Source organism: Apaloderma vittatum, unplaced genomic scaffold, assembly GCF_000703405.1.
Source record: "Apaloderma vittatum isolate BGI_N311 unplaced genomic scaffold, ASM70340v1 scaffold999, whole genome shotgun sequence".
In the NCBI taxonomy this organism is placed as follows: domain Eukaryota; kingdom Metazoa; phylum Chordata; class Aves; order Trogoniformes; family Trogonidae; genus Apaloderma; species Apaloderma vittatum.
In genome coordinates this window covers 12,549-36,950 of record NW_009736703.1, presented here as the reverse complement: position 1 = coordinate 36,950, position 24,402 = coordinate 12,549, and the positions used below count along the sequence as shown (strand labels likewise).

General features: G+C 40.4%; 1 protein-coding gene across 1 annotated transcript in view; it reads left to right on the top strand.

Annotated features, from left to right (window-relative positions):
* Positions 1–2,268: 2,268 nt before the first annotated feature.
* Positions 2,269–24,402, top strand: part of MAP4K3 (mitogen-activated protein kinase kinase kinase kinase 3) — a gene marked incomplete at its 5' end in the record, with an annotated part of 31,797 nt that continues 9,663 nt past the window's right edge. The window contains 12 exons of the mRNA XM_009877066.1: positions 2,269–2,327; positions 3,499–3,537; positions 3,831–3,884; positions 7,400–7,442; positions 8,457–8,619; positions 9,616–9,725; positions 12,088–12,129; positions 13,064–13,148; positions 17,342–17,421; positions 19,950–20,010; positions 20,097–20,214; positions 22,857–22,920. Coding sequence (XP_009875368.1) covers positions 2,269–2,327; positions 3,499–3,537; positions 3,831–3,884; positions 7,400–7,442; positions 8,457–8,619; positions 9,616–9,725; positions 12,088–12,129; positions 13,064–13,148; positions 17,342–17,421; positions 19,950–20,010; positions 20,097–20,214; positions 22,857–22,920 — 918 coding nt within the window. The remainder of the gene's footprint in view (positions 2,328–3,498; positions 3,538–3,830; positions 3,885–7,399; positions 7,443–8,456; positions 8,620–9,615; positions 9,726–12,087; positions 12,130–13,063; positions 13,149–17,341; positions 17,422–19,949; positions 20,011–20,096; positions 20,215–22,856; positions 22,921–24,402) is intronic.

Sequence of the window (24,402 nt, the reverse complement as noted above, 5' to 3'; positions counted from 1 at the left end):
CAAAGTGCTTGTCACTTCAAAGTGAAAATCTTAGATTTCATTATACTGATCTGGGGTTATTTTTCGGCACAGCCTCCAAGTCTTTGTTCTTGCATCCTCTTACTCACACAACCTGTTTAACCTCCTTGTTTGTGAGTCTGGTGACCTCTTGTGTTTCCGGTCGTCTTTTCAGCTGAACAGCCTGAATCCTCAAAATAAGTTTGCTTACAGGTGGAAGTTTTTGAGATCACATAGAAGTAATGTAAGTACTCATGGTAAAGATAGTTGAGTCTGTTGCTTTGTGGTGATTGGAGCACATCGGCTGGTGGTGAGGACCAGCAGAAGAGAATTGCTGGGATAAGGTGACAGAAATTGTGAGGGATGAAGAGACTGAAATTGCATAGCGCCTAGGATGGCCTTTCTTGAGGGAAGCAGACTTGTTGAGCTTGTTTAGAGCAAGTTGAGATTGGGGCGCAGGAGGAGGATGAAACTGTGAAGAAGGAAGATAGGATTAGCAGGTGGGATCAAAGATGCCCATGACTGAGGCCTGACCCCTTCCACCTGCTCCCTTGTAGAGCCTGGAACACGTGGCTGGAGAGGAGCAAGCCCTCCTCCCCACTGGCACAGCCACTTGTAAGCCCTTCTTTTCTGTCACCTAACTTTCTAGCTCCACTGATGGATATCTAGGGGGAAAGTTGGGTGGCCCTTGTGAGATCAATAGAAGAAGATGGAGTTTGGTGGTTTTGGGGATTTCTTCATTTAATTGTAGACAAAAGATGTGTAATAAAGTTGGTATGAAGACTGAAAAGTTAGTCTCTTCAAGGTTCAGGAAATGCCAGCGTCGGGCTTGCCTTTGCAATTTTTATTCAACCCTCTGATCTATGCATTCTTTTACACCAAGTAATGATCAGTTACATACTGGTTTTTCCACAATATTTCTTGTCTACTGACAGCTGTGGTAGAAACGCCCGTATGGAAACTACTACTTAGCTTTAGAGAGCAAAAATGAGGGAGCAATAACCAACCTGGAACTTCTCACTGCATAGAAAATAATATACGTAGCTTTGTACTGAAGTGATTGCCCTTCAGTCTGGAACTACAAGCTGCAGTGGCTTCAGCTTGGAGCACTGGCAAATCTACTGCGAGACTTTTCCCTTCACTTTTAAAAATGCCTTTTTGAGAGATCAGATAAATAAACTTGGATTAGACAACAACTCATGAAGTTGTTGTGTAATCCAAGTTTATTGCTCTTATAGCTTGAATGACTGTGCATCTTTCTGAAGGATGACGTGCTTTTGATCTGAGGTGCAGCTGACAGAGTCCTGTTTGACAGAAGATGTTGGGAGACCTTTAAAATGTTTCCTGGAAAGGAGCAATGTGACTCCATTTATCACTAACTTAAGTGATCAATAAGTCATTTCTCCTGGCGAATACACTCGCTGTTTTGGGAGCAAATATATGCTCAGATTGTTCTTGTTGTCATCTGCCTGAAGAAAAAAAAAAAAGACATGTAATTTTACCAGCATCCTCCTGGCAGATGCAAATTTGATAATGCTTCAATATAATCCCTGCATTTCCACTAATGCATTAAATTTGCATGCCATACAGTTTCTGTTGAATAATAGTGTTAGACACCTGTTGGCACTTCTTTTTCTAAGTAGCCCATGCTCCTTGATTGCTTGAGTGCTTGACTTTGTACTGAAAATACAGTATTAATAACAAAAGGTGATCTTAAAGTATACATGAAAACATATATAGCAATCCTTAAAATATGTATTGCTATAATCAGTGCTATAAAAACATTTTTGCTGTCTTGTGCTTTGTCCTCGTGTGCTAAAGGCGTTTCAGGCTCCCTGCCAGAACTACTGCCCATCTGAAATGAATACCACAATCTACCAGGAGGAATGACTGTTGGTTCTCTATATGGGGTCTGGTAGATCACAAAAATGTGTTTTTCTTGGTTTTGTTTGTTTGTTTTAAACTATTATATTATTGTTGTTACTTTGTTTCCTTTTCTGCAGCCTGCTTTATTTCAGCAAAGGATCTGTGTGTCCAAGGAAGGGCATAATGTCAGAATTTAAAAAAAAAAAAATAGTTTTGCAGCAAACTAAGAGAGAGTTGCTTTTTGGGTGTGATGGGCCTGAGAGTGCCGTCAGGGACCAGGGAGGCCAGAGGCATCGACTCATTTGGTAGCTCAGGTGTGGCAGTGGGGATAACTGTAGTGTGACACAGGGGCTGTGCTTGATGCTTACGTATTCGTCTTAAAGATTTGTTCTTTTATATTTGTAGGATCTACAGCTAGAATATGGTCATGGTCCTCAATGTGGCTACTTCTTGGGTGCAAATAAGTGAGTAAGCAACAGTGTTTTCTGTCTTCAGTTCGCTCAAGACTGTTTTCATATAAAAATTGCAAGTGTGTGTTAAACACATTAACTGAAATGGATGTAGTAAATTATGTCACTTGTTTCTATCAGTTAAAATTTAAAAAATCACTATTTATTTCTAAAATAATAGTGATTCCAATGATACAGAATTATAGTACTTTTCAGTATTTGAGCCTGTGTTGACCATATTCTCTCTATGGTGCTGTAAGCTTCTTTTTCAGAGTCTTTATCTTGGTCTGCTTGTAAACAGAATGTTCTACGTAAGTCCCACAGAGCACAATTTTACCCCGTCTAGGAAGTACCAGTGCTGCTCTTTGACATTGCTTTATGCCCTTCTTCATGTTGTAGGGCACTAGGAGCATTCAATTATAGATGCTATAAAAAAAACTTACCAGGCTCAGCAAAGTCCTTTAACTTCATGTTCATACGTTTAATAATTTTGTTGTATTAATCATATGAAATAGTTTTCCTTTCTACCCTATTTCTTAATTACATTTACGCATGTCAGAATCAGGATGCCTAGCTTTTCTTTGCTAAATTAAATGATGTTTTAAAAATGCAGAAAATGTAAGCGTAGTACATGATACTTTTATGCAGTCATTTAGCTAGGGAAGGTATGAATACTGATATCTTCTGAAATCCTGTTGTTTTTCATCTCTGTGGTTTGCCTGCTATTCCTCTCTGTCTGTGTTTTCAGGCAGACACTAAAATGAAGTTCAGAATGTTACAAAAATTAACTAGGGAAGAATGAATTTATTGCAATAGTAGTTTAATTTCCTTGTCAGACTGATTTTTTAAAAAAAAATTATTTTCTTGGATACTGTGGATTTGTTTAAACTGGATCAAGCAGAGCAGTCCTTGTTCTAGAGTACAAGGAACAAGGACCACTGCACTTAATAGCAGTGCATTAATAAACATGTTTGAAAATGTGTTCTGTTTAAAAAAAACACAAAACAACCAAAACCAAGCAGCTATGTTCATTTGTGTGTGGGTATTTGATGTATGTTCTGAAAGCCAGTTGAAATAACATGCTTTGGATTATTTACTGATAGAATCATAGGAGCATTTGCCCTGGCTTTTGTTAATTTTGTGTGCCACAATTAAACTGTGTTCTTATTCTTATTTAATGCTAAAGGAGTCTCTTAAAATCAGTTGAAGAAGAACTGCATCAGCGGTAATTCTATTCTTTTTTTTTTGTTCCCCTCTTGTGTGTCTCAAAGTCATTAGTGTGTTGATTTCTTATGTCTGTCACAGCTAGCTGTTTGTCCCTGTACTTGCTGAGAGGATATGGGAGAGGTTTAGTTGTCTGGATTGCAGCTGTGCTTTAAAGAGTAATAGTGATAAAAAGCTAAATGACGGTAAAATTCTGTAAAAGAGATAGTAGCCCTTGAGCTCAGAATTTTTCACAGTAGCCAAGATAATTTTAATACAACTCACTCAGCCATAGTACCTTGTTCATTTTCTTAGGGGACATGTGGCACATTTAGAAGATGATGATGATGCAGACGATGATGCTAAACAGTAAGTGCTTTCTTCTTGTAAAAAATAAATAAATATAAAAGGTGATTCTTGAATAGATAAATTGTGTTCTATCCCCAGTGGCTCAAGTTTATTCTTCTTCTATGGCATTTCTAAAGATAGGCTTTTAGTGTTGTTCCTAGGTTACATAACCACAAGTTTTCTTATTCTGCTGATAAACTTGTGATAAATTGGGGTAAAAAATCTTGTTCCTTGCTTGATACAGTTGTCCTCTTATCTTCTGTTACTGAACAAGGTCTTGATGTAGTTACACTGAGCCAGTCATTAGTCTAACCTCAGTCCTGGTGTCTGCTTTAGAACCTATGACTGTATATTAAAATAAAGGTCATTAAAAATACATAAAATGTATATGTAACTGTGTCCTCTAGATTGATTCATTGTGTTCTGTCCACACTCTCAGCTAGGAGGATGCTTGCTTGGGTCCTTAATTTTGGAATAGAGCTGGCTCCCTTACCACAGAGAGAGCAAGGTGATTGCAGAAGTGGTATTAACAGATGTGCTTAATTATGCTCATAATAAATTCCACTGATATAAGTATTTCTGAGCTCTTTTTGGTTGACAGATGAGAGCTGAAACAATTTTAAATGCACAGCCAATATGTAAAAATTTACATTCCTAAATGAGTCTGATGTAAAGGTGACAAAGAAAGATGGCATCCAGACAGAATTCTTGTTTACTTTCTGTTGATGGATGATTTGGAAAGCTGTTGCTTCATACCAGAAACCAGTAAAACATGTGTTATCTATTGCTGGCATCTCTCTTATAGAAAACCAAATCCCCCTCTGCCCCTCTCCAGTTATTTTACTGCTATTCTTTTACAGCAAAGGTTTTATCTCTGTACTGAACATGAGGGGCAGCTCCCTTAAAGAACGGTAAAGCTGCTGCTAGTGTCTCTCAGCTAGGTGACAAGTTCATTAAACTTACATTGTTTAATGATCAACTTCTCAAAACCCAAGCATGTTTGCTGTTTGACACAAGTGATGTTTATAGAAGAAAACCTATTTTTAGTCAATTTTTAGCAGGCTTTATTCCCTTGCTAATTCCTTGAGGAATTCTTTATATTTTATTGTTAAGTGTTTTTTTTAAAGGCGTGATGGATTACACAGTGTATCGATAATATGAAGCCCCTGTGGTTTGAGAGGAAGAGGTTGATAATGCTGCTGATTGATTTGCTCCTCTGCATTTGGACCAAGCTGAGAACTTGCTTTGCTCATAGCTGGGTAGACTTTGGTAACGATAACTCAAGGCTTCCCAGCTCCACAGACGGTCTTCAGTGAAGATGCTCTGGATATCTGGACTGCTGCAAGGCAGCTCAGCTTGCTTCCTCCATTCATACTAATCTCTGCATTGTTTTTGTGTATGTCTGTTCATTTTTGCTTAATGTGTCTTCTTTTTCCTGCCACCTCTTGCTCTATTTGCAGCCAGTATCATAAACTTCAGTAATGTTCCAAGGCTTGGAACATCTTGATCCTTGCTTGTCTTCAAGTGCTTGCACTGATTTATTTTATTTTTATTTTTTTTGTCAAGTTCTTTGAGATTCTTGTTCCTTGCACAAGATCCATCAGAACTTTCAGTCAGCTTTGGCTTTTGCTGATTTTGTCACTGTTGTGTTTCTGTGGATTTTCTTTTTCAGGTTAAGGAACCTGATAGCTTCCAGAGATGTTCCAATTTGTCCGACCTTAAGGACAGTCAGTACTGGTCTTCCAAAAAGTCCTAGTGTTTTTTACTTCTTCCCATGTTTTGTCCTAAGCACTCTTGCCCTACTGAGAGGGTCTTACAGTTTCCTGTAAGCGCAGGGGTAACCCTTGAATGCTTCAGCCTCGGATCAGACAGGTTCTGCATCTGTGCCTTTTCTCTTGGTATCTGCTTCAGCCTAAAGCTCTGCTGCAATATGTTGATTCATCGGCTCAGTTTCAGAGATCTTTCTCTGGAGCCCACTAAAGGCTTTTGTTTTGATTTATATTCTGTGTGATGGAGCTGAAGTTCAAGAACACATGTGACATTGGTCACTTGTCCTTTCAGATCCAGAACAAAAACAATGAAGCAGCTGTATGCCTTCTAGTCCAAACTGATGCCACTGCATGACTGAAGCAGGATGATTCATAGCAGCAGAGAACACACACACTTCAGGGAACAATATAATATAATCTCTCCTTTAATAATTTTGATTGTTTTGATATTTCTTTTTCTCTTGTAAATAGCAAAGCTCATGGTGCTTGAAATTCCTGGTTACAGAGGCTGGGAAAGCACAAATTTTTGGGGTACTGCCCTGCGTGATCAGCAGTGACAAACGACACATAACCCTTGCTGTTGAAACCTGGGCACACAGTCCTTTGCACAGACATCTGTCATGTTTATGCCAAATCATTGGCTTTTTTGGTTTGTTTTTTTTTTACATTTGGCTGCCCAGTAGCACTGTGATGGCTGTCTGAGATGCAGGGAAGAATATGAAAGAAAATACAAGTGGAGCTTGGACGTACGTGACTGAGGACTTAAGCTTGGTGCCATGTTGTGAAGAGAAGGTCGTTTTGACCACTCTGAAGTGCATGACACAGGGTAACCCATTCTCAGAAGTCCTGGTTTCTCTGAAATAAAAGCAACTGATAAGACACGAGGACAGAAACTCCTGGCAAGAACGGTGCAAAGCAGACAAGTTGTTGATCTGTAAACAAGCAAACAGATATCTCTGGATATTTTCCCAAAACTTTGGAACATAATTTAAAAATAAAATATTGTGCAAGAGTATCAAGCTTTCACAGCTGTATTCCTAATTTATCTAGTGGAAATAATTTTCTGTTCCAAAAGATTAGGAAATGGGACAGTGTTAAGAGGTTTTAAAACATAAAACATTTAGGAATTTGAGATTATTTTTAAATGCAGCATATTCTTTAAAATGTAGAACCAGCAGAGGAGAAATGTTCCTGATGCTCCCGGTTTCTTGTTTTCTGCTGATATTTTATACTGCTGAGCCAAGCTGTTGAATTTTTCCTCTGCTAAAAAGTTGTCCCTCCCGACATTTCTGTGCAGATGGATTTTGCTTTCATGTGTAAGGCTGTTCTGAAGATGTCAGTGGTACATTTTTCATCGGTTTTCTTGTAAACTCCCCTTTGTCCTGCATGCCTACAGATGGCCCTTTAGAGAAGCTCACTGATACCTTAAGTCTTTCTCCTCTCAACAGAATAAGTATCAGGCCTGCTCTGCATCTACCCACTTTTTTTCTGTGCAAGTATGTGCCTTTTCAACAAATCAGTTATGTCACTTTGTGCTCTCTAGGGAAGATCTCTGATACTGGACTTTTTGGATAGTATCTGTGGTTTACACAGCAATACAATAACTGCGTGGAAGGATTCATGTTGTGGTTTTTTTGCATATAATAGTGCTACTGACGAGTTAATGATCTTTGTATGGCACTTATAAAATTCTGTATCCTTCTGAAAATGGCAATATGAGGTTCAGAGAGCGACACTGGCTAACAACTTGTTTTCTTTTGTTTATAGTGCTACTATGAAACCTAAAGTACCACCTCCGTTACCGCCAAAGGTAAGTGAGGGGCGTTTTGTTGCCCAGAGTAAAAGAGCACTTGAAATAAATGAACAAATGCAGAAGTGTCTAAATTACTACACTCATGGTTCTCTCACTTGAGCCGTGACTTAAAGACTTGAATCAAGTTTTAAGTCAAGGGTATTTCCAGCGAGTTGACCTGTAGGTCTGTAGCCTTTAATTGCAAATCTGCCTGGAGTCTTGTGCTGTAGGATGTTTCACAGTGTGGAAGTGCTGTTTCTGACTAACTGCACTTCCGATTACTTCAGAAGGAATAAACTGGGTTGTAAAAACTTTAGTGCCACAAGTAGTTTTTAATGAACAGCTGCCAAATAAAGCATCTGCTTGTGAAATTCTGATGTCTGAATGATCATCTTTGGGAGAATGCCTGGATCAGATTACATTTTGCATGCTGCCACTTGAAGAGTAAGTGAATCTCTTCACACTAAAGTTAGCTTAATATGAGGAAAAATAAAAATAAAAAACACACCTTTTTTTTAGGTGACTGTTGGGTCTCCAGGCAAGAAGTGCAAGTTTCACTACTTACCCTACTGCACTATCTTTGCATATCTGAGAAGGATTTTACAAGTGGCATTAGTGCAGCTAGTGTCTAAACAACATTACCCTTCGGGGTTACATCCTCTATTTGGAATTCTTTACACAAAGTTCTGGCTGTAACATTGAATGTTCCCTGGCTTCTACCTAAATGTCTTCTTTGGTTATCTGTACTCATAAACAGTGACATTTCCACATGCTAAATAATTGTTCAATGCATGACTTCAATATAGCGATTCTGAATTTATCCTTTGTCAATAACAAGGTTTTCCTTGTTACTCTGTTTTTTGTTCTAATTTGCTCTTTGAAATAAATTTGCATGGCAGAACATGTTGCTTTATCAATTTACTTCTGAAAATTCCAGGATACAAATTTTGGGGTCTTTTTCATCATTGAGAAGTATTATGGCTCCTTTGAATCTTTTTTTCATTGTTTTTATTATTACTATGTCTTTTCCAGCCTAAATCCATCTTTATCCCCCAAGAAACTCACTCTTCTGAAAATGATAATCAAGGGACAATCAAGAGATGCCCAACATCAGAGAGTCCAGCAAAATCTGCATCTCAGGTTCCGCCCAGACCACCACCTCCTCGATTACCTCCACAGAAATCTAATGCTTTAGGTAATAAGAGTGACACTGAGAAGTATACAAATATTTCTTAAACAATCTAATGTGATTTTCACTTCTATATCCTCACCTAAGCACACATTATTTTGATTTTTTTTTTTCTGTGGTGGGCAAGTAACAGAAAGTGTGTGAAAGCCAAAATGCATGAAGAAGGCATGCTAAAAGTCTTAAGAAAAGGTTAAACGTACCATCTAGTAAAGTTACTGACGTGATTCCTGCTTGATGCTGTTGGTGACAAAATTATTTTTCTAGGCAACAGTCTTATAATGTAGTATATCGAGATTGACACGGGAATAAAAAAAGTTTTTGTGTATGTAGGTTTCAGATTCTGGCCCCGTGTGTCAATTGTCCTTGTCATTTGACATGTCATGAATAGAGTTTTACTTTCAAAGTTCGCTTTGATATGTAAAGACCTAGGTGGGGTAATATGGCCAGTGATTGTGTTTGTTTACTGTTCGCTCAGGCTGGTCCTTTAATGCTTTTACAAAAGTCCAGTGCCCTGAGAGTTGTCCTGGACTGGCTTATTTTAAGCAATGTCTGACTCTTAATTGATATCTTGCTAGCTCTTCCTTGCCACATATTTAGTACTGCAGCTGATGTGTTACAGATTTGACTGTAATGCTTAAGCATCCAGTGCTAAGAAATGCCTTGAGGCTATTTGTAAAGAACCCATAATTGAAGCGTTAGCTACAGCCAAGATTTTCTTTAGATGTGTTAAATACATTTTTCCTCATAAGCGTGACTGCATCTCTTTCTATGGCCACGTTAGTTAGATTTGGTATATTAATTACCAAAAGCCAAGGAATGAGATTGCGTGCTGCTCTATAGACATATGTAGATGTAGGAACATGTATACTTTAGAAATAAATTAGGGTATTGGAACATATTCTAACATACGTGGAAATTTTAGCCCTTTGAAACTGTTTCTAGACAAGTCTGCTTTTTGAGTTGAAGGTGGAAGAACACATTTTAAAATATGAATGTTTCTAGGTAATGGTGTCACTTCTGTACAATTAAATGGTGAAAGAGAGGGATCACCACTTCAACACAATGAAGCCAGAGACACTAATTTTTCAAGGAGAGAAAAGAAGGAAATGCTGGTAGGTATTCAAACTTTTAAGTGTAATTTTAAAGTTATCTCAACTGGTTTACATGTGCAATGAAAAGGAGTGGGCACACTCTTTAATATAGAAATTGTTCTGAACAGCATCTTGTTTACTTTGAATTGAAGCACAGTTTTGCTAAATCATCTAGTTGTGATACCAACTCAAACTTCATCTTAAGACTGTATTTAATTTTCATTAGAAACTAACACAGTCACGGGTATGTAAGATTTACTTCCTTGTATTCAGGTACTTGGGAGACATATAATGAGAGCAAAATCCTTCAAGAGATACAATGTGTTGTAGTAAGCAATAACTATTTAAGTGCATGAGGAAACCAAGAAGCATGCTGCCACCTCATGGCATGCTGGAGGACTTGGCTGGCCCTGGGAAAGGCGCTGAATCAGGGCTGTTCCCAAATGAGTCTGCATCCAATAAAGGATGGAGATTTTCCCTAATTCTCCTTTTGTTGTTGATTAATTTCTATTATAGAAACATTTTTTATTATCCTTAACAAGCATAGCAAGGTTGAGCTCTAGCTGCGCTTTGGCCCTCCTAATCTTCTCCCTGCATTGCTTCACTACATCTTTATAGTCTACATGAGAGACCTGTCCTCTCTTCCAACAGTCATAGACTCTCCTTTTGTTCTTGAGATCCAGCCAAAAGTCCCTATTTAGCCAGGCCGGTCTCTTTCCCCGCCTGCTCGTTTTTCAACAGGTAGGGACAGCCTGCTCCTGCGCCTTAAAAACTTCTCTCTTGAAGTATGTCCAACCTTGCTGGACTCCTATGTCCTTCAGCACATCCTCCCAAGGGACTTTGTCGATCAGTCTCCTGAACAACTCAAAGTTTGCCCTCCGGAAGTCTCAGGTGGCAGTTTTACTAACCCCTCTCGTTGTTTCTCTAAGGATTGAAAACTCAATCATCTCATGATCACTATGCCCTAGACGGCCTCCAATCTCTATCTCCCCCACAAGTTCTTCCCTGTTCACAAGGAGCAGATCCAGGAAGACACCTTTCCTGGTTGGCTCATTTATTAGCTGCATGAAAAGGTTGTCCTCCACATATTCCAGAGTCCTCCTCTTATCTCAGATGTTTTTGGGTGTTCGGGGGAATATAGATGGAAAAATGTAGCTTGAGGGTGCAGACATGCAAGCTGTTTGCCTGCTGGCCTCTGAAGCACCAGGTTGGATGTACTGTCAGACCTGAGCTCCATATACTTGTGTGAAGTTGTACTTATGGAGGCAATGCTGGTTTTCACCGTGTGTAATCTGATACAGCTGAGGAAAGGGAATATTCTTATATCCCTTATATCCCTTTCTCCTCTTCCAGGTGAGTTTTTTTCTATCAAAGCAGCAAATGACTTCACTATTTCTGTAATGCAAAAGTGGAAATGTGAGAGAGAGTGGACATCTGTAGTTAGACTGGGTTAATTATAACATGAAACTGCGCTTTTTGGGCGCTCCTTCTAAGGATGATGTTGGAAATGTCACTTTTTTGAGAGAAGGGAAGGGGAAATAGAGCAGCAACATTGTGTGCATTTTTGTTCTGTTTTAAGGAAGTGCCAGTAATACTGGCAGTACTTTGGAAAGTATAATTTCCTGAGCTTTTGAACTTGGCTTTTGAAGTTGTGTGTTTGAAGTTTCCTGTGTTACCTGTAAAATACATTTCTTCAGAAGCATGTTTTTTCAAGGAGAAACTGATACTGCTACAGGAAAGTGGATCTAGTACTGATGATAGTATTGAACAATTCAGTGGTTGCTGCAATATTGCTTAACTCTTTGGTATTGCTGGATGTGGCATTCTTTCAGGCATCATCATAATGTGAAAATGTTGCACAACAGACTATGCAGACACTCAACGAGGAGGTATTAGGGAATCATAGTAGAGGTTTTAATGAAAGAAAACGGTATTGGTAGTTCGTGATGTGTAGTCACTAGAGACGTGTTAACAAAGTTGCACAGAGTTATGGAAGTGTCGGCTGGAAGGGAGGTCTCTAGCCTAACCTCATGCTTAAAACTGAGACTGCAGCCAAAGCTCAGCCATGGCTTTCAGATCTAGTACAGGTGGTGTTGGACGCAGCGGAGTGTCCCAATAGGTGCCTAGTGCCTACCATTTACCACAGAGATACACAGCACAGCTATCTGCGGGGCGGGGGTTGTATCTATTTCTTACAGAGATTTAAGCTTTGACCTCTTACGCTCTCCTAATATGCTCATTTATCAAGTGCTTTTAACAACATTCTAAAAAAAATTCTTTAGACTTGTATTTTGGTTGTGCTGTAATGTAAGGAGAGAATAGGCGTGTTCAGGCATATATGTGCATGTGAGTGTAAACATAATGTTAAACTTTTATTTTCTAGAAACCAGTTAGTAATGGTCTTCCTCCCACACCTAAAGTACACGTGAGTATTACCGAGTCAAACAAATGCATGTTGGAAGTAGGACTTGTTTTCTTACTAAAGCTAAGAGAGTACATTTTTTGAATGGTTTGTAGTACTTTTGTAAATGACAAAAGCCAGTATCTCTTAGAAATGTTAAGCCACAGGTACAGTATTTCAGAAATCACCCTTGATTTTATGCTCTCACCTGAGAGTCTTATTTAACAAATAACCTGCTGCAGCAACTAAACCTTTGCCAGTATTTCAATTTCTTCTGTTCTCTTTCTGTGGCATATCGTTCTGATTCTTGTGTAGTTGTTTTTTCCTTTTCTGTCATCTTGAAGCAAATTTACTAAGTATTTTTATAAATGCTCGCAGATGCTTGCACTTCACTGGGGGGGAGGTGGAGAGGTTGATTATATTACACTATGCAAAACACTTAATAGGCAAACCAAATTTATTAAGGTTATAATGAATAAGGAATGAGATCTTCTACCAGCGATTTCCCTTTGGGAAGCAATCAACAGTGAAGATAAGTTAACTGAAGCAAGTAAGAGAGAATTGGAGACTAATGTTTGGTTGTTGCATAATATAGAATTTTATTTTAAATGTGTGAAATATGGCAAGAATGAAGTTTCTCTATTGAGGCTTCCTAAAGTCACAGTGTTTGGGAAACTTTTTCAGGCTTGTCACTTCTGTATGTGCTTAGACTGTTAATTTAGGATCTAATTCCAGAGTGCTAATTTTGGTATATTTGTTCAGAAAGATCCTACGCACAATGGAAAAGTCACTTAAAAAATTCCCTTTGTCTGCTTGTTGTCTGGATGAGATTATTTTCCACATGGTGAATGAAACTTCTCTTAACCTTTTGTTACTACTTTAAGTAAAAATAGTCCTGTTTGAAATGTCACATTTTAATTTTTCATATGTGTATTTTAAATTGTTTTCACCTCTACAGATGGGTGCTTGCTTTTCAAAGGTTTTCAATGGCTGCCCTTTAAAAATTCATTGTGCAACGTCATGGATAAATCCAGATACAAGAGGTAGTGTAATATGTACATTTTACCTATTTTGTCCTCTCCTCTGATTTCAACAATGCTTAGATGAACAAGACTATTCCTTTTAAAATAGATATACTGTTAAATAGGTTTATTCATGTAAACAGAAGTTCTTTAATTATGCCACTGGTATCTGAAGTTCAATGTTGGGGTTTTTTTATTTATTAAGATATATGGGGCACAGTTTTTAGCTTTGATTTACTACCCAGTATTGATTTTCCAGGTAGGTATTGACAAATTACAAACAAGAAGTCCAGGGGCAGTGCTGAAAGACTTCAGGGCCTTGGGACAACTGGTTAGGGGATCAGGAGCACAGGTAGTGTTCTCCCCTATCCCTGCAATTTCACGTACTGATGAAGGACTTAATAGAAAGTGCCAGCACATCCATACCTGGCTCCAAGCCTGGTGTGGTTGGCAGGACTTTGGGTTCTTTGACCATGGGTTTACTTACCAGACATCAGGCATTGTGTTACCAGCTAAAATATACCTGTCACAACGGGGCAAAAGGATCTTGGTGCAAGAGCTAGCAGGGCTTGTTGAGAGGGCTTTAAACTAGATTTGAAGGGGAGAGGGCATGAAACTGGTCCTCCTAGAGTGAGACATAGGCGTAGCATATCTGTGTTTGTGGGTCAGTGTGCCAGCAAGGTCCTTCCATCTGCCATCTCTTTGGAGATACGAAGAGGGAGATCCACATGGCAGCAAAGCTGTAAGTGCTATTGATGGGTTACAGACTGGAGGGAGAGCACCTGAGATGCTGGAGAAGGAATTTTGAGCCAGCAAGTCACCTGCCAAGAGGACCCAACTAAAATGCCTCTGTGTGAATGCACGTAGTGTGAGGAACAAGCAAGAGGAGTTAGAGATACGTGCTCACCTGCAGGGCTGTGTTATCGTTGTCATCATGGAGACATGGTGGGATGACACCTGGGACTGGAGTGTGGGAATGGAAGGATATCGGCTGTTTAGGAGGGACAGGCAAGGAAGAAGGGGAGGGGGTGTTGCCCTTCATGTCGGTAACAGGTTGGAGTCCACCAGACTCTGTTTGGGGTTGGATGAGGAAATGACTGTGACCTTGTGGGTCCAGATTAAAGGGAAGGCATGGGCAGGTGACATTGTAATGGGCATCTGCTACAGGGCACCTGACCAGCATGACCGATTAGATGAGACTACCTTATAGAGACCGTGGAGTTTCAGGATCTTTAGGGCAGTGAGAAAGGTATGCAGTAAGTTCACAACCATGAGTTTCAGGAGAGCAGACTTTGGCTGTCTCAGGGATCTGCTCAGTGGAATTCGGTGGGATAAAGTCCTGGAGGGAAGAGGGCCACAGGAAAGCTGGTTAATATTCAAGGATCACCTTCTCCAAGCCCAAGAGCTATGCATTCCAGCAAAGAGGAAGACTGGTAAAAACACCAGGTGGCCTGTATAGATGAACAAGTAGCTCCTGGACACTCTCACATGCAAAACAGGGCATGGAACAGAGGACAGGCAACCTGGGGGGAATACAGAGAAGTCAATCAAGTAGTCAGGTATCAGGTTAGGAAAGCTAAAGCCCTGCTGGAATTAAATGTGACTATGGATGTCAGGGACTATAAGAAAGGCTTCTATAGATACATCACTGACAAAAGGAAGACCAGGGAAAATGTAGGACCACTCCAAAAGGAAACAGGGGAGCTGGTCACTCAGGATATTGAAAAGGCTGAGGTGAGGTGCTCAGTGACTTTTTTGCCTCAGTCTTCATTGGCAAGGGCCCCAGCCACACCATCCCAGTTGCAGAGAGGATAGGCAGAGATTGGGGTACTGAAGAACCCCCCATTGTGAGTGAAGACCAGGTTCAGAACCATCTAAAGAACCTGAAGGTGCACAAGTCCATGGGACCTGATGAGATCCATCTGCGGGTCCTGAGGGAGCTGGCAGATGAAGTCACTAAGCTGCTTTCCATTGTAATTGAGAAATTGTGGCAGTCTGGAGAGATTCCCACTGACTGGCAAAGAGGAAACATAACCACCATCTTCAATAAGGGGAAAAAGGAAGACCTGGGGAACTGCAGACCCGTCAGTCTCACCTCTGCCTGGCAAGATCATAGAGCAGATCTTCCTTGAAAACTGCTAGGGCACATGGATATAGAGGAGGTGATTGGTGGCAGCCAGCATGGCTTCACCAAAGGCAAATCAGGTCTGACAAACTTGGTGGCCTTCTACAATGGTGTTACAGCATCAGTGGATAAGGGAAGTGCAACTGATGTCATTTACCTGGACTTGTGCAAAGCGTTTGACACTGCCCAGCATGACATCTTGGTTTCTAAACTGGAAGGATATAGGTCTGATGGATGGACCACTCGATGGATAAGGAACTGGCTAGATGGTTGCATTCAAAGAGTTGCAATCCATGGCTCAGTGTCCGAGTGGAGACTCGTGGCGAGTGGTGTCCTGCAAGGATCAGTACTGGGACCAGTGTTGTTTAACATCTTTGTCAGCAACACGGACAGTGGGATAGAGTGCACCCTTAGCACCAAACTCTCTGGAGTGGTTGATGCACCAGAGGGCAGGGATTCCATCCAGAGGGACCTGGACAGACTTGAGAAGTGGGCCCAGGCCAGCCTCATGAAGTTCAGCAAGGCCAAGTGCAGGGTCCTGCATCTGGATCGAGGCAATCCCAAGCACAAATACAGGCTGGGCAGAGAACAGGTTGGGAGCAGCCCTGAGGAGAAGGACTTGGGTGTGTTAGTTGAGCCAGCAGTGTGCCCTTGCAGCCCAAAAACCCACACCCAAGAAGCGTGTCCTGGGCTGCATCAAAAGGAGTGTGACCAGCGGATCAAGGGAGGTAATTCTGCCCCACTGCGCTGCTCTGGTCAGGTCCTACCTGGAGTACTGCCTCCAGCTCTGAAGCCCACAGTACAAGGACATGGATCTGCTGGAGCAGGTGCAGAGGAGGTCCATGAAGATGATAGAGGACTGGAGCACCTCTGCTGTGAGGACAGGCTGAGGGAGCTCGGGTTATTCAGTTTAGAGAAGAGAAGGCTCTGGGGAGACCTAATAGTGGCCTTCCAATGCATGAAGGGGGCTACAGGAAGCACTGGCACGGGCTGCCTAGGGAAGCTGTGGGTGCCCCATCCCTGGAAGTGTTCAGGGCCAGGCTGAATGGAGCTTTGAGCAACCTGGTCTAGTGGGAGAGAGGTGTCCCTGCCCACGACACGGGGGTTGGAACTAGATGATCTTTACGGTCCCTTTCAACGTTAACCATTCTAGGATTCTATGATGTAAAAGAATAAATTACATATCAAAGGTAAAACCCCATATTTTTTTTGGTTTTGACTCAAGACTCTTTTCAACATTTCAGTCCAAAAGATGACAATCCAAATTTAATTTTAAAAAAATCTGACTTTTGCAAGACCTAGTTGAGATTGATTTCTTTATAATTCACTTGATTCTTACCAGTGTTTTTTTCCCCTTAAATCTTTCTGGTCCCATAGGTTTCTGCAGCTCTGTATTTGCATACATTTTTTGTGCTTTATCGAATGGTGAAAGGGATAATTAGTAACATTGTACTTACATCTCCTGCAATTTCACCTGCTGATTATAGGCTCTGTAGAATTGCTACTGAGCCAGTAGGCAAGAAAATACTTAGGTTTTTCAGAAACTGAAATGATGGAAGCCAATCTTTTCCATTTGACATCTTCTCAGTATGTCTGTCTTGTTCACATGCCTAAATGCAACCCAGGATATTTATTATGTTCACGAAGTGAGACACCCTAAAAGTACTGAGGAAATGTTCCAGTCAGTGCTGCTGTTAAAGTAATCCAAAGGAAGGCTGTGAATGTGTCACAGAATACATGGACATGCTGATTTAGGATAATCTATATATGAGGAGATTATTCACATTAGTTCTTGCTTAAGGTTATATCACTGCTGATTTTATTCTACTTGTTAGTTACCAAAAAAAGACTGATCTTTCCTAGTGTCTTAACAGCCCCATCCACAGATTTCAGTTTCTTTACCAAGATGAATTTTCCATGCTTTCAAACACTGTAGGTTGGTGGGTTGGTTTGCTTTAATATATGTAATTGTTTTAGGTCTCTCTCTCTTTTTTTTTTTTCTTTTTTTTGTAAAACGCTGCATACTCTCACCGTCCTTGTGTCAGGATTTCTCTGTGTTTTGGTTTTTTTTTTTCGTTTGTATTTGCAGATCAGTACTTGATATTTGGTGCAGAAGAAGGTATTTACACACTGAACCTCAATGAACTTCATGAAACATCAATGGAGCAGGTATATGTCTGGTTTGATATTTCACTATTTTTATCCGTTCAGATTAAAGTTGTAATAATCTTTGTAAAAATTGTCTTTACCACAGTTAGAGAGGCACTAGATACACTGAGAATTACTTCAGTGTGTACTATTGAGGATAACTTTCAGTCATGTTTAACTTTTTTGTATGCTGAACCACGTTTAAGTAGGAAATATGCACATATCAAGGTGTTGAACTTCATCGTAGTGTGTTGCCCTGCAGTTAAATAGTATGAAATTTCACTGATCTATTTTGGACGACAGTTTCTATTTTCTTTAAAGCTTTGTTACAAGATAGAGTATTTGCCACAAGCATTGTGTTTCAGCACAGGGAAGCAGAGATTATCCGCTGGATCCCATTCTTTGGGTCTTAAAAGCAACTTTGTGGATGAGACTCACCTAACTGAATCCCAATTAAAACTGTCTTTGCAGAATCTTATAAATAGTAATTTTTTGAGGGGATACTGGGGAGGGGGAAATGCCGATATTGCAGGCTTTTCTGTATGGTGTCTTCTCCAGCTCTTTTGTTAATCTCTAAGAGACTTGTTTTCTTTCCCGCCTTCTCCCTAACGTAGGGAGCTGTGCATCTGCCATCAAGATGGAGGAATTTGCAAGGACAGCCTTCACACTGTAAGCTGGAGGCACTGGTGTTTGTTCATCTTCCAGGGTCCAGACGTTGTAGATATGTCTGTTGTGTTGAGAAGGCGGCCTAGCTAGCTTGCACTGAGCTCCGTGTAATCCATAATCATACCGGTGCTGGAGCTAGCTGTTTGACACTTAGCTCAGGTACCTCTGCTGCTGTACTGCAGCACTGACAAATGGAACTAATGCAATAATTCTTGTAGGCCAGGTAGACCAAGGAAAGTGTTTGCCCCCCCTTTTTTTTTTTTTCCATATTTGGCGAGCAGAACAGGTGTAATCCTTATTTTTTCTGAGCACCGTGTTTTGTAGTGCATTGCTTAGTGAGCTTTTAGGGAAATATTTTAATAAGCACTTAGAGATGAGAAGAGGTGCTTGTGAAAACAACCTCTTGTGTGGAAGGGGAGGAATGACTGACAGGTCAATGAAGCTGCAGTTTTGAAGTATTACTGTTCTTCTCTAATCCGCAGGTCCAAACCCACTAAGTCACAGTATGCTTATGCAGCTACAGAAGATCAAACTTGCACATTAAGTTTGGATACAGCCAGGCTGGTAGATTATTACTGTGGTTTTTTCTTACAGTGTGTTTAGATGATGAGAAGACTTCAGGAATAGAAGTGCACCCTCCCTGCTAACTGTTTATTACATCACTATTCATAATAACAGGGCTTTAATAGAATTTTCAGGTTCTGTGTTTTACTTCATTGTTTGCTCTTTAGGTCTGATACAGTTCAGAGTAAAAGCACAAGTATTTTTCACTACATTCCACTTCACTAATGGAGAAAGCATGAATAATATGTTTCCAGAAGTTAGCACAGCTTCAAGAGGAGTCTTGCTCTTTGGCAGAAGAAGCTTTCAGTTAATTTACAGTTCTCTTCAAATCTTTCTAATGAACCAGCAGTGAGCAGGGGGGGGTGTTGTTGCTTTGGGAGGGATTTGTTTGTTTGTTTGTTCTTGTTGTGATATTTTGTTTTTAAGAGTGAAAGAAATGTCCTCCTGAATGGTCTGTCTAGCCCAAGAGTCTGTTTCCTAAAGTGACAGTAGGAAGTGCCCATGAGCTTGGCTGTTGTCTGCCGTCCGTTCCCCTCAGACTCCCTGATGGTCACTGAGTCAGTGATGTTGGAGAATCCCTGCAGATTTGCTTTTTGTGTCCATTTATGGAGTTGTTGGGTATGAGTATGTTTAATCCCTCACTGGTGCTGTTTGATACTTTCCACCTCTGTGACCCCTTGTGGCAACAAGCCCCAGAAGCTGTGAGAGAAGAAAATATGGCTCCTTTATTTATTTATTAAGGATATCTTGTTGGTTTCAGCCACATCTTTCTCGTAATTGTAGGGTTTGACAAACAGCAATTCTGCCTTGACCACTTCTTGTGTTCATTGAACACTTAAGTGAAAAGTGTAGCAATAGGCAGGTGGAGGGTCCCTTTAAGTGCCAGTTTTAATTGTTTCAAGAGATTTGGACCATCACAGGGTTTAGAATGGCTGTGGTTTGTTGACTGTGCTTTGTTTACTGAGGTTTATTTTGTTGAACTTTTCTCATTTGGAGAGGAAAGTTTTTACAGAAAGAATTGATTGATCTTAGACTGACCTCTTGTGGGTTAATTGTAGCGTACTTGAAGACATGAATATAAAATGTGCTACCTGTCTAAATGTTAATGTGTATGTTTAGTGCCTAAGATTTACTCTGAATTAATTCTGGATTACAGGTAAATGTTACTTGGCTTAAGCTAGTTCCTGCTACAAAAAGCAGCTCAATATTAGCTTTGTCCTGTTGTCTATGCAGATATTAATTGATCAACTTAATGTGCTCATGTTTTGTGTATATCAAATTGAATGCTTTTTGTTCTTTGTGTTTTCTTCCTTTATCAGCTATTTCCTCGAAGGTGTACATGGTTATATGTCATGAACAATTGCTTGTTATCAATATCTGGTAAGTTACTGTGCTGTCTTTGAGTGGTAGTGCGGGTAAACATTTGGTTTCGTATTTGAAGTGTGGTTTTGTTTTCTAATTTCCAGGTAAAGCTTCTCAGCTCTATTCTCATAATCTGCCAGGACTCTTTGATTATGCAAGGCAAATGCAAAAGTTACCTGTTGCTATTCCAGCACACAAACTCCCTGACCGAATACTTCCCAGGTAAAAACACATCATCAGATGCATCAGAATATCTTAATTCTGGGAATTCAGGGTAGGCGTCTGAAACTCTGGGAATAGGAAGTAATGTGGAGCACTGTTCACAGACTGCCCTGAATAACTCATATGGGCATTAATCAGAGGGGAGACCCCCAGATTTGCATGAATCAAGATGTGAATATACTTTTACTAGAGAAGTGCTTTTCGGTACCTCTTACTTTCTTGTCATGAAGCCTCTTGATTCTGGGCATAGATCTTTTCAGGTATAGTCTAGGATGGTAAATCCTGATTGGACTTGATGCCACCCAAAATCTAAGGTTAGTATTGTCCCTGTGATGTTTCAGGCAAGTAGAAATTGTGATCCTACATGAGTTACGCTGCGCACTATCTTTCCATTCTATTAAAAAAAAAAAAAAAGTAAGGATATGTAATCTGGTAATGCAGGGGTAGTGGGTTATTTTGAAGACTGAGAAGAGTAGAAATGGAGTACTGACTTGACATTCCTCATTGGCTAGACATTTTTCAGAGACTGTCGTGGAAAGTACTTATATCCCCAGAAGCCTACAGCACTTTGTGCACTCAGTCCCTCCAGTTTCATTTACTAACGAGCGCATACAAAATCCCAGAGACTGGGTACAGTGCTGGCTGCCAGGCAGGCCTTAGGAGCCCATGCAAATTCAAGAGGAGGAGGTAGTAACATTAATCTAGTTTGCAGAGTACTTCTTAAAGTACTATGTACTATGTACTTCTTAAAGTACGTAGTGAATTGCTGGTTCTCATATAACAGGCTTTCTTTCAGGAAATTGTATTGTAGAAGGCCTGATTCTCTGCTACCTTTGGTTCTATTTAACAGCCTATTAAGATTTAATTCTTGGATTCAAGAAAGGCTTCTTTTTCAGTCATCTGCAAACATAATGCTGCAGCACTCATTTGAAAATTATATTCCTCCTAGAGGCTAAATTCTACTGACCTAAGAGATAATTTGTGCTTTGCAATGTTGTCTTCTGTGTGCCTGCACCACTATTCTGCTCTTTTCTCTTCCAAACTGACTTTGGCTGGGTGACTTTGGCTTGAGGACTGTGTAAGTGGTGGACTAATAACTATAATTATCATAAGGATCATATGAGGAAAACCTTGGACTATGTGAAGCCTGGGATGACACTTCACCTAAGCTGCAGAGAGCTCGGAAAGTTCCTTGTCCAGTCACATCCTTCCCAGGACAAATGCATTCCGATCGGAATGTGCGAGTGCCAAACCAGTCATTCAGAGGCAGGGAAGATTCATTTAGATAATCCATCATGCTGTTTTATCCCTTACTGTAAGGCATCAGGGTAGTAACATTGAGCCAGGCAGGAAGTAGTAGTGCATTTGGAGCTTTGTGTTTTTGTGGGGGTTTTTTAACCTACCAGACCACAAAGTGTATTCTTTAGCAAGTCCCCATGATGATGGGTGCTACATAAAAAACATAGATGCATTAAAAGCAAAGTTTTCGTTAGAGAAAATGCAAAACAAAATAGAACTCAAAGTAATGTGTGAGATTCGTATATTCGTTTGCAAAACTGTCTAAGGTCAATTTATGGTACTTGGTAGGCAAACATTCAGTAGCAGAAAGCACGTCTGTAATAAGCCTCCTGTCCAGCTTCTTTCCTTTGAGTGTCCTTGAGCAGTTCCTTTCAAATCTTCCATGACTTCCTGCAAACAAAATCTGTGGCCAATACTCAGTTTTCATGCTGCTCAGTCCCGCTTCATTATCGGTCACTCCTGGAGAGCTTCACTTGAAATGCTGTGCAAGTATTTCCCAGTTCATACCTTTGCGGCATCTGTCTGTCTGTCTATCGCTCCACTTATTCTCGTCCTTTCTACAGCATCAGATTAATTACTTTTACTGTGAAGGCTGCTCTGGCCAATATCTATACTGTCATCTTCTGGTCAGTGTAGAAACACCCATTCCCAGTGCCAGCAAGTAACAGCATCTTCACTGGCTTATCTGATAAATTTTCAAGTAATTGTGTTCATGATTTCTCAGGGAGTACATGAGAGAAGAACTTGCAAAGCTGCCTTCCAGTCTTCCTTCAGAGCTCCTCTTGAAATGCACGCACTGCTGCCTTTAAAAAGTTTTGCAAAATTTAAGTTGTTTAGTTTGCAAGTGCTGTGGCCCAGCAAGCTACTCAGCATTGTCTTATTTCCCGCACCCCTTGGGTCCATGTCTTTGTCCTGGGGACATTGTAATTCAAGAGCGGACTTCGTTGTCTGTGTATTATCCAGCACAACATGCAGTAAGTTACAGCATTACACAGAACGATCATGGGAGTATGGATAGACTAGACTATCAGGCATGTGTATAATTACATGTAATTAAATGGCAAGAGATAGTGGTGACACTTGAAGGTGTGGAGATACCTATTCCTCTCCGTTCCTGACTTCTGTATTCATAATATTGCATAACTGAGCAGCATCTCAGTGCTAACAGAGGGATCACCATTTGTGTTTTAGGCATGTGATTTTTAGAAGACACACGCAGATAAATTTATTTTTATTTTATCGGGGGGAGGGGGCAAATATAGTTTTCCCAACAATGCCGCTCTAAGAAGCAAATTAATTCAATTGTTTTAGCTGATCAACAATTCTGCATTTTTATTTTGTAGGAAGTTTGCAGTGTCAACAAAAATTCCTGACACCAAATGGTGTCAGAAGTGTTGTGTTGGTAAGTAAAGATCTGCAGAATAAAGGCCAAGAGGCAGTACAAATGGTGGCAGTGTAGTGACTGCTGAGTCAGGTTTAGGAGGCAAAGGGAGAGGAGACTTTTGTCATTATTATGAAACTATGCATTTGCAGATGCTAAGCTTGTTCAGCTTAGTCCTTGTGTTTAAGTAGTGAACACTTTCCGGTTTTGTTCTTTATCTTTAAAGACAATTCTCAAGGAATGTAGAGAAGCAGAACACATGTAAAATTTAAACCAGCCCTCAGGAGGAACCTGACCTCCATGGATGGAGTGACTTAAAGAGGTTACCATCAGGCTTGAGAAGCACAATTTGCACTTATCAATAAAAAGCAAGGAGCATTTTTGATTCTTTGAGGACAGTGCCATCTCTGAAGTCTTTATAGTGTGTTCAGAGGGCCAGCTACTCAAATGTCAAAGCTGCAGTGTGTTAAGACGTGTTTTAAAAGGAGGATGTGGGCAGATAGATTAAAAAAAATACACAAAACAACAACAAAACAAAAAAAACCACCCACAACCCCACCCAAAAAATCAAAACCACCGTGTAGGTCCAGTCAAGCTGTTAGTGTTACTGTATGCGGAAGGGAACACCTGAAGGGGTGGAGTGACACTGACCAGGTACAGTCGCTGGCTTGCTGACATGAAATTTAATTTGGACATCTGTACGTTTTCAGGTCTGCTTGTGAAATGAGAAATTCGATGGTGTGCTCCTCTGCAATTCTATGTTTCTCTACTAACAGGCACAGAATTTAACAAGAGTGCTGTGGGATTTAGGATTATGAGGGGGATGCTGTCCTGGCATTCAGAGATAGCTCAGCCTAATAAGCCTGGAGTCCTTCTGGCATAAGAGGTCTGAGGGATGGTTTGTGGTGGCAGTGAGGCTGGCTGCAAAAGGCAGGGCTGAGGGGAGAAATGATAGATTCCCCTCCCCTGCCCTACTTTGTGCAGCCTGAGCCTCCTTTCCTGCTGGCAGCATAAGTATCCCTTTGGCCTGGGGCAAGCAGCAGCACCTGTCAGTAATTGCATGTTTTGTGGTTTCTGCTGCTGAGTTCATGCCAAGTGCAATTTGCTGCAGTTTGCAGTGGGTTTGACCAATGTTGACTGTTGAGGACTTGGATTAATGAAATTAAGCTTTGATGTTTAAGGTGCTGAGAGATTGCAAGTGGATTTCCATGACAGTAAGGTAGCATGAGCATATTTCACTCATGTAGATAATACTGGGTTGTAGAAGCTTGTTATCTGAACTCTGTTAGTAGCTTGAGGGCCCACAGTCACTTAATAAAGTGACTTTTAAAAGCGCTTTAAAATCAGGTCTTTAGATGTAATTGTACAAAGCACAGAGTAACACTTGTTAGTCTTAATGGATATGCTGGCAGTGCTTAAGGAGTGAAATTTTGTCAATACTGTAGGATTAAAGTTGTGAAATTTCAGATTTCATGGTGCCTGATTTCACAACTTTATTGTTCTCTTCC